Source organism: Sodiomyces alkalinus (assembly GCF_003711515.1).
Source record: "Sodiomyces alkalinus F11 unplaced genomic scaffold SODALscaffold_6, whole genome shotgun sequence".
NCBI classification, from domain to species: domain Eukaryota; kingdom Fungi; phylum Ascomycota; class Sordariomycetes; order Glomerellales; family Plectosphaerellaceae; genus Sodiomyces; species Sodiomyces alkalinus.
Window position 1 is genome coordinate 1829675 of NW_021167084.1, and position 13225 is coordinate 1842899.

At 54.9% G+C, this 13225-nt stretch overlaps 6 protein-coding genes across 6 annotated transcripts; 3 read left to right on the top strand and 3 right to left on the bottom strand.

The window, feature by feature from the left end:
- Positions 1–593: 593 nt before the first annotated feature.
- On the top strand, positions 594–2703 carry SODALDRAFT_400415 (hypothetical protein; the record flags this gene model as incomplete). Its single annotated transcript, XM_028615319.1, has 3 exons — positions 594–884; positions 950–1061; positions 1144–2703. 3 exons carry the CDS (start codon positions 594–596, stop codon positions 2598–2600), a joined length of 1860 nt encoding a protein of 619 aa, XP_028465948.1. The 3' UTR covers positions 2601–2703.
- Positions 2704–2719: 16 nt separating this feature from the next.
- SODALDRAFT_182607 (ppic-type ppiase domain-containing protein) lies at positions 2720–3789 on the bottom strand. Its single transcript, XM_028607068.1, has 4 exons — positions 3619–3789; positions 3000–3523; positions 2826–2922; positions 2720–2752 (listed from the first exon to the last, which is right to left on the bottom strand). The coding sequence occupies exons 1-3, from the start codon at positions 3619–3621 to the stop codon at positions 2913–2915; spliced, it is 537 nt and encodes a 178-aa protein (XP_028465949.1). The 5' UTR covers positions 3622–3789; the 3' UTR covers positions 2720–2752; positions 2826–2912.
- Positions 3790–4682: 893 nt separating this feature from the next.
- SODALDRAFT_333908 (hypothetical protein) lies at positions 4683–6342 on the top strand. The gene is made up of 3 exons (XM_028612092.1): positions 4683–5211; positions 5896–5985; positions 6049–6342. Exons 1-3 carry the CDS (start codon positions 4954–4956, stop codon positions 6097–6099), a joined length of 399 nt encoding a protein of 132 aa, XP_028465950.1. The 5' UTR covers positions 4683–4953; the 3' UTR covers positions 6100–6342.
- Positions 6343–6344: 2 nt separating this feature from the next.
- On the bottom strand, positions 6345–7232 carry SODALDRAFT_333911 (ribosomal protein L14b/L23e). Its single transcript, XM_028612093.1, has 3 exons — positions 7200–7232; positions 7039–7123; positions 6345–6968 (listed from the first exon to the last, which is right to left on the bottom strand). The coding sequence occupies exons 1-3, from the start codon at positions 7212–7214 to the stop codon at positions 6679–6681; spliced, it is 390 nt and encodes a 129-aa protein (XP_028465951.1). The 5' UTR covers positions 7215–7232; the 3' UTR covers positions 6345–6678.
- Positions 7233–8142: 910 nt separating this feature from the next.
- Positions 8143–10462, top strand: SODALDRAFT_278725 (hypothetical protein; the record flags this gene model as incomplete). The annotated part of the gene is made up of 2 exons (XM_028608131.1): positions 8143–8238; positions 8306–10462. The coding sequence occupies 2 exons, from the start codon at positions 8143–8145 to the stop codon at positions 10460–10462; spliced, it is 2253 nt and encodes a 750-aa protein (XP_028465952.1).
- A 293-nt stretch (positions 10463–10755) lies between these two features.
- SODALDRAFT_333913 (endonuclease/Exonuclease/phosphatase) lies at positions 10756–12935 on the bottom strand. The gene is made up of 2 exons (XM_028612094.1): positions 12307–12935; positions 10756–12188 (listed from the first exon to the last, which is right to left on the bottom strand). Exons 1-2 carry the CDS (start codon positions 12526–12528, stop codon positions 11064–11066), a joined length of 1347 nt encoding a protein of 448 aa, XP_028465953.1. The 5' UTR covers positions 12529–12935; the 3' UTR covers positions 10756–11063.
- Positions 12936–13225: the final 290 nt, after the last annotated feature.

Below are 13225 nucleotides of genomic sequence, written 5' to 3' on the forward strand. Positions count from 1 at the left end.
ATTCTGTTTGTGCTCTGGTATCAGCACCCCCAAGTGTGACAGGTCATCTCGATTCTCTTTCCCCCCATGGTCTCTCAGGTCCCGGGGAAGGAAGGAAAAAATCTCCACACTTGATATTCCCAGTGAAGTCTTATATTGTAGAGGAGAAGGAGCAGAGGCAAGGCTAGAAACAGATCGGCAAGTGCGGTTAGTCTCATTATTATGCAATCCACACTCAAGCATATGATTCACATACCGATTTCTCTGGCATGTTACTCAAGATTCAGAGTTAATAGAAGCTCTTCTGTAGCTGTTACCCGTTTCTTTCTACTGATATCAGAGAAGCAGGCGGGTAAGTGCCTGCCGCGCGCTCAACCTCTTGCCGTGTTTGGAGATAATCACCACTATCTGTTGTTGCCTCCAGGCCCGGGTGTAACTGCTTTTTAAAACAAGCTGGTGCTCACGCGTTCTCTTTCATTTTGTACCGTTGAACGTGGATCCCTGAACTGAAACACAAAACTTGCTCTCCTAACTTACGGCTTTGTGGTTGTCTTACCTCCAGAACATGATCTAGGATACCCGTGATCTTCATCACCCGGTCACGCGAACTGATCATGGGTGCGGTTACTTATCCCAATGGTTGTCTGAGACAACTCGGTGCTCGCATGGCCTGTGCGCCGTATTTGCATGGTGTGGCAGGAGTTGTTAACGAGCTCTTCTGGGTTGTTATCATCTACCTCTTCAGCGAGCTTCTGATATGGAGTCTCAGTCTTGCTCTCCGACTTGCTGCCTTGGAATATTTCTCGGCCATTTTCAGCATGGTCGTTGTTTTCCTGTTTATGACTTTGCTGCATCAAGTTTGCAAAACCTCTGATGAGTTCTACCACCTCAGAGTCAAGTCCAAGGTGAGTCCCAGATAACTTGCATTGTCTCGGATCACGCGAAGTAATTACTGACACAACCCGGGAAGGTCGACTTTATCAACAGGAACATAGGGATCGGTTTCCCAGTGCCCCTTGTGGCTATCAGTCCCGACGAAGCCCTAGGCGGAAGGGAAATCGGTGCAGTCATCGGAAACTTTGGTATATTATACCCATGCCTGACCTACATATCTGCCTAGTTCCAATTGGCTATATCGCTAACGGCAGTCCTAATATCATATAGTTCTCACAAACATCATCTTCTGGCCCCTGATCTTCATACTGGGCTGGGGAGTCTTAACCGGAGTCTCATGTCTGCCTCGCTACTTCTCCAATAACAAGGGAACACCATCACAAAGGCCTGACAAGTCGACCTGCATGCCTACGCCGCCTTCTCAGCTTGAGTTAGCTCCGCCCTTGATGCGGAGATCATCCGACGTCAGCACTCTCCGGAACTCAGCTACCCTTACAGAACGGGAAGGCACACTGGTCCCTGAGGCTAGAGCCGCTTCGATCTACCTTGCTAAAGTCGAGAATATCTCTCCGACATCCGAGTCACAGCTGTCGCCCCAAGAAGCGCCCAAACAGGGCGAGACTGAGAGACAGCAGCAGAACGAAAGAGATAATGAGAAACCCAGCAGTTGGAGCATTCCGGCCTCTTTCAAGACATACTACCCCATCGCCCTCTCCTTGTTCCTCCTCATCACGGTTGCCATCCCGGTATCCCACCGGACTGGAGACGATCGCGTTTTAGATGGCTGTGTGATGTGGCTTACCTGGATTACAAGCACCAGGCTCCAACGTATCCTCACAACGCGAAGTCAGAGCAGACCGTCAACCACCCCGCTGGCCTCGAACCTAAAACTGACCTTCACCACCCTCCTCAATCCCGTTCTCCTCACTACGCTCGCCATGACAGCCTACACCCGCGCCAAATCCGCCGCGACCAGCACGCCCCTCCCCACCGTCCTAGCGACCTTCACAAGTGGCACGTCGCTTTCGGAGCTATGGTCGCACCAGGCATCGATATACCCGCTCAAGCCGACGAAAACCCCCCACTTCGGAGCAGGCGACGCCGCACTCTCGCTCCTGGAGAGCGGCATCGTGGTATGGGGCTTCAAGCTGCAGGAATGCAGGGCGCAGCTCGCCTCCCGCGCGGGCGTCGTCGTGGTCCTCATCTCCACGGCTGCGGCTGCCCTCAACGCCTTTGCAGCGCCGCTTCTGGGACACTTCGCGCTCGGGCTAGGCGCGGCGCCCAGCCTGGCGTTCGCAGCACGGTGCACCACACTCGCTCTGGCGCGGCCGGCTATGGAGGCACTAGACGGAAACCAGGTCGTCAACGCGGCTCTGGTGGTGAGCAATGGGATCGTGGGACAGCTGCTCTATCCGTTCGTTCTCGGGAGGTTGGGCGTCGTTGACACTCCTGGTTGCCATGGAAAAGAGAAGGAGAAAGAGCGGCAAGATGGGACGGGAATGGAGGAGGTAGGCGATGATGATAATGACCGTGATGACGCGATGATCATAGCGGCAGGGACGACTATCGGGGTCAACGGCGCTGCGATGGGCGTTTCCTACCTGTACGAGAGGAAGAGTCGGGCGGCGCCATATGCAGCGTTGTCGATGACTGTGTTTGGGGTAATGACGGTGGTTTTCACGGCGGTGGAACCTTTCAGGGGCACTTTGAAGGCGCTGATGCGGTGAGAAAATCCTATAGTCTACGGGAAGACGAAGTGCAAGACCACTTGTGCCTGAGCATGACTCTCTGAATACGGATTGGGGCCTGAGGAAGGTTTAAAGAAAAAAAGAAGAAAGAAAAAAAAAAGATAGCTTTCCCTATACTCGCTTTTCCCTGGCTTGCAGACGGGTTACAATCCCAGAAAACGAGATACAAATGTATAGTGCGGTAAATGACTGTCGACTGCTTACCCATGGTGATACACGGCGGCCACCTCTCTGTAGTTCATATCCGATATCGCCATTTTCACTTCCTGTTCCCTGTCGGTGATGCGCAAACTACTCCAGCCTACAATATGGTGTCAGGACCTGCCAGAGGATCAAAGCGACTGAATATATGGGGGAGAAGGAAGGGAGGAGACAGACCTCTCAATCAAATGGACACCGCTAGCAGTCTCGACAATGCCAGAAAGCTCGCCGACCTTGAGAGAAAATGCCGCATCCTCGAACTCGCGCTGCATATCGCCCTTGCCAAAGTAGCCGAGGTCCCCACCCTTACGGGCACTGCTACAGTCGCTTTCGGTGACAGCGAGTTCGGCCAGGGAAGCCTGGCCGGAACGAATCTTCTCTTCGTAGCCGCGGAGGATGGAGCGAGCTTCGTCCTTGGAACGTTCGATGCGTTCCTGGCGCCATGAGGAAGGGCGGCGGCTGTCTTCGTGCTTGACCAGCAGGTGAGCGGCGCGAATCTTCCCTTCGGGGATCTGGCCTGGCGGGGCTGGAGGTGCGACGGCGGCCGAGTGGTGGGTGGCCATGTACCGCTTCAGTTTTTCGGTGTCGGTGCCTGGGGGAGGTTCCCAGCGGGAGACCTTGTCGGTCGTATTGAAATAGTAGGGTAGGTTCTTCGAATTGGAGTGTCGAACCTCCCAATTGGCGGGGAGACCTGTGTCAGCCTGGCAACGACGGAGCAGGCGCCGGTGTGTCAGCAACAAGGACCAAAGGATGGGAGAAACGTTGAGGGCGGGTTAGGGTTCCTTTGTTTTCATACCATGTTTGTAGACCCGGAATCGTGTGCGCGTGGCAAGCTACTGTAGTTTTTTGTTTCGTCTCCAGTGGACGATGGTGGGTATAATGGGCAAAGCGAGAGGCTCTGGACCTGCACAGGATTGAGTAGCAGACGGGAGGGAGACCAGAGAGCAGGCGGATAACAAGCGATTGAATAGAGCGAATGTGAAGCAATAAAGACCGGGAGTGTCTGAGAGGAGAGTGAGTAAGATATAAGGGTATGAAGTGGGAGAAGAATTGGAATTAGGCCTTGATGTTGTTATAGTGCACGAGCTGAACAAGATTGATGTGCCGGATGGGGTGGGAGGAGGTACTCAAGAACTCAGGTAGTACCTGGTACAAACGAGTTGTCCTTCCAATGGGGAAGTGAGAAGAGCAAGTCACACACCATGGCGGATCCACATGAAATCAATGAGGGACCTGGGGAAGCTACCAGTCGAGACCTGGTGGCCAGTGACGTTGGAGGATGTCAAGGGCGGTAGGAGGGGTTTAAAGGGTTTGGTCTGGAGGGGCACCGTAAGGTTATCAGACATAGACACTGTGGCGGGCAGGACAGAACCACCCCCGAAGCGGATAATGCGCTGAGTCCAGATGCACTGTGTACCGTGACCCCTGGTGGTATGGAAGGTGTGGGGGTCGAATGATGGAAGCAGGAAGGCAGCTGGTGCGCCTTGTACTCGGTAGTATACAGTACTTCGTACTTCGCGTTGGGTATTGGCTGCGTGGAACCAAGGCATCGTGCGAAATTGTACCTTAAGGTACCTACCTTAGGTACCGCAATGCCTCGCCATTGTACGAAAGTACGAAGTACCTTAGAAATATGGTCACGCGTGTTTCGCTTTAAGTTGACCTGCCACGAGGGATGAGGTGCGTGACCCAATATGTCATTGTATGATGGATGCCTAGTGGACCTAATACGTATCGATGTTTTATCCGTACCTTTTTGGGAAGAAGGCTTATTTCTGGAAGGAGATGACTGATTACCTAGGTTCAGGTAAAAAGTAACTGCGCCACCAGTTAGTTCACTGACGTCTTACCGCCTACCACTTTTGTTTGTCACCCTCCCACTATAGACCGGCACAATTCTCGACTCGACTCCTCCGTTTCCTTCTCCCTACAACGTGCGGATACACGAACAGGCAACACACAACGAGGCAACGAACCAAAGACCATTTCTTCCTCGCACCAATTTCAACCCTACGAGCTTTCCCTCTCCAGAAATTTTGCGCTTTTTTGCACTCAGCTTCTCTTCGTCCCCTTTCCTTTCCCATCGCACCACTTCCACTCGCAGGAGAATCCGCAAGATCCTCCCTCAAACATGTCGACGCCCGCGTCTACCGCCACCGATGACCACCAGGGCAAATCCGCGGTCGAACAGATCACCTTCCGATTCTGCTCCGAGTGCTCCAACATGCTCTACCCCAAGGAAGACGAAGAGACACACCGGCTTCAGTTCACCTGCCGTACCTGCCACTTCACCGAGCAAGCCACCTCGACCTGCGTCTTTCGCAACGTCATGAACAACGCCGCGGGCGAGACGGCCGGCGTCACCCAGGACGTTGGCTCTGACCCCACGGTAGGTAATATTTCTTATGGTACTCAGTGGATGAAGGGGGAAGAGTGGGAGAAGTATGGCCGGACTTTCATCCCGGAGACCTGCCTCTGCTGCGGCGAGACGCTGCGTTGCGATCAGTGCCGGCAGGGATCTGACCTGTTTTACGTCGATGCGATTCCTGTGGCCGACCTGGGTTACCCCGAACATCCCTACATTCACGAGGGCGACGAGGAAAAGGCCCAGCTCTGTGGGGCAGCTTTCCACCTCGACATCACGGGCATTGGCCTCGCTCCTATTGATCAACCTGAACTGCTTCCCAAACATAATGCTGCAATGTCCCTCCACGAGGTCATCCTCCTGGCCGAGAACGATCCCTTTGCTTGCTACGACGAGGAGCCAGAGCCCTCCAGCGCCATCACCGACAACGGTTCGACTTTTGATCCGATGGACGCAATCCTGAATACTCCCGGCCAGGGTGTATTCATGGGGGACTGGTAACGACAGCCACCGTGGCATTCTACATTCTTGTGCAACGATAACACCGGATTAGGAGCGACGCGACCTCGATGAGACGACCTTTTTTTCCCCCGCCAAACCTTTTCTTTTAACTTGCCAGGATTCCCATTTTCTTTCTTTTTTTCCTTTAAATTGGACTTCACCTCGTTTCTTGGAAACCAGGCGGCTGACTGAACCTGTCCGGTCTAGCTCCCCCGCGAAATCATCAACTGCCCCCAGTGCAACCACAACGAGGCCGTATTCTTCCAATCCCAGCAGCGGAGTGCAGAAACGGGCATGGTGAGCACACAATCAACTACTTCAAGCATTCATTCAGCCTGCTGACCGTTTATTTCCTCCCAGAAACTTTTCTACGTTTGCTGCGAGTGCGGTCACATTTTCCAGACGCAGTGATGACATGATATGACGACTCTTATGTCATGCTACCCAGGCGGACGAGAACCCGTTGGACATGTTGACGAAAGAACCTGAAGAACCATATAAAACTTGGAAAGGCGGGAGGCGTTGCTGGATCGGTTTTATTTGGCATTGTAGCCTACATTGCCCTGCTTTCGGTATCGCGGTATGGCGTGCGGTGTTACTATTTCTGGCATTATACAGACGCTCAATACACTGGCATAATACGAATGTGATGGCAATGGTGATGTTGGTGGGTGTTGTTTCGATATTCTTTTCCTACTATCCACGAGTTCCATGTTTCTTCTCTGCTGAATTGTACAACGGGCCCCCAAACAAGTAGATGTGCCCGGTCATCCACTTCCCAACCGGTAAACGCCGGCTCACGCAAAGAAAGAAAGAGAAACGTATTGTACACATCCGTCGTCGTGATGGACTCGGACTAGGTGTTTTCTTGGTCGGATCCTGTTCCTCCTCTTACACATTACAGGGTATGCTTCTTCTCGTTTTGCTTCCACGACTGCCGCTGCTGAGATGTCTCAAATAATCTTCGCGAGCCCTTCTTCGCGTATGCGTCTACGCATGCATAGGGGCCATGGACAAGATCTTGCTCCATTTCTTCCTCCTCAGTTCCTCTGCCACGACGCCGTTGATGCGGGTACCGACAGGGTCGCCGGCCTTGTTGATGAGGACGCAGGCGTTGTCGTCGAAGCGGATGACGGAGCCGTCGCGGCGCTGGGTCTTGTATTTCGTGCGGACGATGACGGCGTGGCGCATGTCGCCTCGGCGGACTTTGTTGGCTTGCGAGACGCCCACGCTGTCGGCGTTGCCGCGGTCTTTCTGGACGACTACGACGATTCGGTCGCCTGAGAGGACAAGGTGGGTTAGCTCGAGAGTTGAAGTTGAAGACCGGGAGGGATAATGGTTCATTCGTACCGATGCGTGCGGCGCCTTTCCGTCCGACGACCATGGCGCACTCGACGAGGGCAGCGCCCGAGTTGTCGATGCAGTTGATTATTGACTATCGGCTTGTTAGATTTGTTTGGGACGGGTTTAACGGTTCGGCCGTGAGAGAGTAAGCTGGAAAAGCTCCTGACCTTTAATTGGATCATCTTGGCGGCTCTGGTCCTCCTCGCGAGGCTGGCGAAAGTCGAACTCGTCGTTGTCTCTCCTCTCAATTCGAGAAAAACCCAAATTCAATGTTCAGACCGACGCAACTGGATCGTGAATCTGGAATGGAAATATGTGGTGCCGCATCCGAAGAGTGGAGCTTTACTCAGCCACTCGCAGTGGCACTGCCAGCCACAGTTTGAGGCGGACAGCCAATAGCATGAGTCCCTGCTATCATCTACTCACTACTTTCTCAGGAGCTCCTTCTCATACCTTAGCAGCGAAGTCAGGTAGGTATAGGGTAGTTTGTACTACCTACTTACAACTTCGTACGATCGCTTCCCTTTATTTCCCTCTTACCTCTTCTCACATTTCCTTTCTCAACACTCCCAAGTCCTTTGGGGACCGACATTAATGAACGAGAACAAGAAAAAGAAAAAGACAGATAGTCTCATTTGAGACTTTCTATTGCGCTCCTTTAATTATCTTATTCATATACCATCTCCCTTGACCGACATCCTCCCTCTCTCCTACAACAGCCCAGGAGATTCAGATTGCCGACTCGTCATTCACTTCACCAACACCCCCAGAGCAGATACGACAACTAATTTTCATGAACTGACATTTTCCGATACTTCCTTTTCCGTTTAGGCAACTGCCTCTCGCTATCGTGTCGCCATACCCCATCCCTTGCCGACACCGTACTTTCCACATTGCTCTCCATTTCATTTCAGTCGGAAGTCTCGACCAAAGCCGCCTCATTGTTGGGAAATCTTGCCCGCATCTCACTCTCGAACAGGACCACCTGCTGCGACTGAGATTCTGGCATTCGGTATCTCTCTCTCGTCCTTATCGCTCCCTTCGAACCTCCTTTCCCTCTCCACAGTCCGCACTGGCATTGGACTCTGTGCGCTCGGTTGCCGAGACAACATGCCTGCCAAGGCCAAGGCTGCGAAGAGGAAGCCTCTGACCTTGGCGCAACTCGCCAGCTACGACGACATCTTGACCGATGCCCTTGTTGACCATGTACGTTGGTAGCTCCAGATGGTGTTAAGGTGTCGCTCAATTGGACTTTCCTTCTGACCTCTGCTAGGCCTTTTACTGGACCACCATCCCCAAGAACCGTTCCTCCTACCACCCGTCCAGGGGTGTCCGAGAAGAGGAGATAAGCAAAATCATCCAGTCGGAGATTGTCCTCAACAAGGACCTCGCTGCCGCCGAAAGTAGGTTGCTCGCCACCGACGGCCTGAGCAAATTCTACAATGGCCTCAGGACGGACAAGGAGAAAGCCGACTTTCGCGGCCATCTGCGGCGATACATGCAGATCTATCTCCCCGATTCCCCCTGGGAGGTTAATTCGACCAACCGGTACACCATTGTATCGCACGAAGCTGCCATCACCGCACGTCGCTTCATTAAGAGGAACGAGACCATCAAGTACCTCGCCGGCATCCAAGTCGTCATCACGCCTGAAGAGGAGCGTGAGATGACGGCGCGGAAGAAGGACTTCAGCATCGTCGTCTCGTCCCGGAACAAGTGCGCCAGCCTGTTCATGGGCCCTGCCCGCTTCGCTAATCATGACTGCAAGGCCAATGCCAAGCTTGTGACGACGGGTCAGGCCGGCATTGAGATCATTGCCACCACCAGCATCGACGTCGGCGAGGAAATCACCGTCACCTACGCCGAGAATTACTTTGGTCCGAACAACTGCGAATGCCTTTGCAAGACATGCGAAGATCGCCATGTCAATGGGTGGGCCAGTACAGACCAGTCGCAGTCGGTCAAGCCCAGCATAGAAGGTGAGGGTGCGCCGACGCCGACCGAGGAATACTCGTTGCGTCGTCGGAGGCGGGACGATAGCGTCGACCGCGCCTCGCGCACCCTCACCCGCACCCCTGCGCTTACCCCAGATATGCGCCCGCGCATTTCCAAGTCGCGCCCCTCTCGAAAGTCGAGCAACCGAGACTCCCTCACCAGCGATGCCAGCAATCTCAACGCCGGCAATGCTCACTTTACCGGCAATGGTATTATAGCCGCCAACTCGCCCATGCTTCCGCCACCTCCTGCCTTCACAAATAAACGTACAGCCACCGATGCCATCATTACGCCGCCTTTCACGCCCTCGAAGAAATTGAAACTATCGGAGTCGCAGTCGGCTCCCATCCCCCTCGTCCTCGGAGGCTCCCGGAGTAGCTCTTCTTCGCAATCGGCCCGTAGTTCTTCGCTTGCCCCAGGTGATAGCGGGCCCTCCACAGACATCACATCGCCAGATCACGAGAGCCCCGATCCTCTCGTTATCTATTCACCCAGGCCAATGGAAGTCCCACGGAAAATCTCCGTTCTCAAGCAAGAGGACTCGGATGATTCGGCGGACGATGTCCTATCTCAGATGACCATGTACCACAGGCCGCGCGAAACATCCATCATGGATCGACGGCCTGACCGACCAGTAAGGCCTGTTCCCGTCTCTGTTTCGGTTCTTCTTTCTTCTCCCGAGTTTTCCGGCCACATGGCGACGCCGCCATCCAGCCAAGAGTCGGCCTGCTTGGCTTGTGAGGAGGACTCGACCACGCTTGCTCTCAATGCTCCCACCGTCGAACCCATCGTCGACCCTGCTCCGACTATTGTCCATGTCGAGACCGTAGAGACGACAGAGGAACAAGAAAACGAAAAGGACGACCAAGGGAAACAAAGCATGACGTCTACGCGGGAAGGATCTGGGAGGAAGCGGAAGTATCAGAAGAGGCGATTTATCAAGGAAACCACGCCGCCTGCTCGTAATCGGGTACCCGGAGATTACACACTAACGCCGCTCCTCCTCTCAGAGCCCGAGATGGCGTGGATCCGATGCATGGTGTGCGAGAAAGCCTTCGTCCAAGCCAACGCCTATTTCACCAAGAGCTCTTGCCCTCGCTGCGAGCGGCACTCCAAGCTCTACGGCTACGTCTGGCCGAAGACGGAGAAGGCCGGTGCTCGGGACAAGGAGGAACGGATCCTCGACCACAGGATGATCCATAGATACCTGGATCCCGAGAGCGAGGCCAAGATCCGCGGTCGCAAGAGGCCGTCGTCGGTGCATGTATCGAAAGCGGAGGAGACTACCACCCCGACCATGTCTGACGAGCACCAGCCGGCGACGAAGCGTAGGGCCGTGGCTAGGGATGAGCCTGGCGGGTCGGAATCTCCTGCGTCCGCTGTCCGTCGTAGTGGACGGGCCAGGAGGGTGAGTAGCAGGATCGCCGCTTTCTGAGGACGGGCGGATTGATTGACGGGATGCCAATTTTGGTTAGGGAACATAGTAGGTATGTAAGGTAGCGAAGTCGAGCGCATCGCTATCATGGATTCATGTACACTATATATACTCATTCTTAAGACAACAGATGGACTGGTTTGGGTCGACGGCAAGGGCGAGCGCCTGGCGTAGAGCCAGTGTTCTATGGGCGTCTTCCGAGGGTGTTGAGAGGCGACCCCTCCGGTGCACTGATGGGCGTGGGAGCCGTATTATCGGGCATTATATCCGTACATTTTAACATATGTATTTCCCAACATTTGTTGAGGCGTGTCTCTCCATTCACGTAAACCAAGAGGAGATATAATGAAGCACTTGATATTTGGCATCAATTAAGTATATATAGTAAGATCATGAAGGCCATCATGGGTTTTCAAGACCATGACATAATGCATACATGTAGACATAGGAAAGTTGAGTTCTAGAGTCAACTCGGGACGATGTGGTTCAGCTCCATGTGCTTTACTGTTGTCAGGATCGGTAACAGAGCCCGAGGAACAGTCAAAGCAGGTGAAGGATGGCCCTTTGTCCACGCAGGAGAAGTGCTGATACATCTATCTCATCACTGCCGCGCGTAGACAAAGGCCAACCTATCAATCTCGCTCCCACCGCGGCCCAGGAATCCAACGATGCCCCAGCCCGCGGGAGCCTTGAAGTGGGCACAGTCAGCGGTCGCCTGACCGGCCTTGAGCGAGCGACCCGCGCTGGTACGGGCCTTGATGTAGAAGATGCGCGTGCGGCCGTCGCGCTGGGCCTGGCACAGGGTGGCGTCGGACCAGACCTCACGGTCCGCGAGGCGTAGCTCGGCGAGCTGGCCGCCGGAGCCGCCGTGGGAGAAGGTGGACCCGTCGCTCAGGGAGAGGGACACGGCGTCGACGCGGGAGGCGCCGCGGAAGCGGATGACGGAGGCGCGGCGCGGGGTGGTGCCGACATGGAGGGAGGCGAGGGCGGCGGCGTCGGAGAACCAGGTTCCGTGGGGTCCGCCGTGGAAATCGGACTGGCGGAGCGTGGAGGGGAGGGACCAGGTGAAGTTGGCGGCCACGGGGTTGTGGTCGGAGAGGATGGCGCCGTTGGGCTGCAGGAAGCGGGATGCGTCGTACCGCCACGCTTCGGCACGAAGGTCGAGGAGGGGGCCCGGGCGGTAGAAGATCTTGTCGACGGTTTCGCAGTGGTCGGTGGTGCTGGGGTTGGTGCAGAGGGATTCGGCGGTGGGCTCGACGTTGTTGCGGATCAGCTCGACCCAGGGGTCCTTCATGGCGTTCTCGCGGCGGAAGATGCGGATGTCGTCGGCCGTGCGGGAGTAGCGGCTGTTGGTGTCGCCGGCGATGATGACGGCGTTGCCTGCGCTCCAGGCGTTGATGTAGGAGCTTAGCTGGCGCAGGTTGCTGGCGCGAGCGGCGAGGTCGGCGGCGCTGATACCAGCGTCGGCGTGGAGGTTGTAGACGTCGACGTAGGCGGCTCCTTCGGGGCCTGAGGCCAGGGCGACACGGACGAGGGTGAAGCCCTTGGGGGTCAGGCAGTCGGCGCCGGAGGTGTTGGAGCACTCGTTCCACTTTACCCTGGTCTGGTCGATGAAGGGGTGGAGGGAAAGGGTGTTTAGGCCTGAGCCGAAGGGGACACCGCCTGAGGTGGGAGTGCGGTGAGGGAGGGTGGCGGTTGAGTAGAGGGCTGCATGGTAGTTGAAGTCCTGTGGAGGTTCGGGTTCCCGCCAAGTGTTAGAAACAGATGTGCATTCATCATCAGTTGGGAGAGTGTGGAATCGTGGATATATGGCTGCATGGCATGTGGCTGAGATATCAACTCACCTCTTGGACATTGATCACGTCGTAGCCGTATTCGACAAATTTGGACCCGATGATCCGGTGGTTTTCGGCCTTGTCGCCGGGGACTTCGTTCCCTTGGAGGAAGTCAGGCAGACCGGCGACGTTCATGGCGAGGACACTGAGGTCGCCCGCTGTCTGAGATGCCGCTGCGAGGGCAGCGGACACCACACCACCCGCCAAGCTGGCGAGGGTGTACCGACGCATGGTGTCGGGTTTTCTTTTTGGATGAAATCTTTCGTTTCAAAGCGTTCAAGTTCGCGGTCCCCCGGAGAGGAGAGGACTGAACCCTGGGGAGGGCTTGGGGAGACAAAAGCTCCCTCCCGGACAGAAAGGCCATGAGGCCAACTATTTGAATGACTGCGAGATTCACCGCCGGATGGACATTTTCCTCTTTCTCTCCTTCTCTACCGATGGTAGCGTCGGATTGTGGGGACTTGTTTGCTGGGCGCATGAAGCTTCATTACCCGTCATTGGTGCCACTTGTTGAGGAGGAAGCAGTTGACCGGGGTCCGTGGTCGACTCCGTTGACCCAACCTCTTATTCTTCTTATTCTGGCAGCAGAGACCACCAGAGAAGACGAGAGAGGAAGAGAGTTGGTCCAGTGGAATAGGGGCATGAATAGGGTTGACCCGGCAATTGGTCCAACCACCCCCAGGTCATCTCATCTCGGCATGGAGTTGAGGTAATTAGAGTAGGAATGAGGGTACGAATGAGAGTACGAATACTTAAAATGATATCATATCATCCCGATCCGGGGTTTATCTCCGGGTCCAGGGCATATCAAGGCCGGTGTGGTCGATGCAATGGATGGCAGTAATTGCTTCGTTTATGTCTCCCGGCTTTCATGTGAATGCATCAATGTCTCAATGTCCAGTCTGCACTGAGATTTGATCATATAAAT

Coding starts and splice junctions, on each gene's coding strand:
- SODALDRAFT_333908 (XM_028612092.1), top strand. CDS start 4,954: ATGTCGACGCCCGCGTCTACCGCCACCGATGACCACCAGGGCAAATCC. Junction 5,212..5,895: donor ACGTTGGCTCTGACCCCACG/GTAGGTAATATT, acceptor TGTCCGGTCTAG/CTCCCCCGCGAAATCATCAA. Junction 5,986..6,048: donor GGAGTGCAGAAACGGGCATG/GTGAGCACACAA, acceptor ATTTCCTCCCAG/AAACTTTTCTACGTTTGCTG.
- SODALDRAFT_333911 (XM_028612093.1), bottom strand. Junction 6,969..7,038: donor GAAAGGCGCCGCACGCATCG/GTACGAATGAAC, acceptor TTGTCCTCTCAG/GCGACCGAATCGTCGTAGTC.
- SODALDRAFT_333913 (XM_028612094.1), bottom strand. CDS start 12,528: ATGCGTCGGTACACCCTCGCCAGCTTGGCGGGTGGTGTGGTGTCCGCT. Junction 12,189..12,306: donor ACGTGATCAATGTCCAAGAG/GTGAGTTGATAT, acceptor GAACCTCCACAG/GACTTCAACTACCATGCAGC.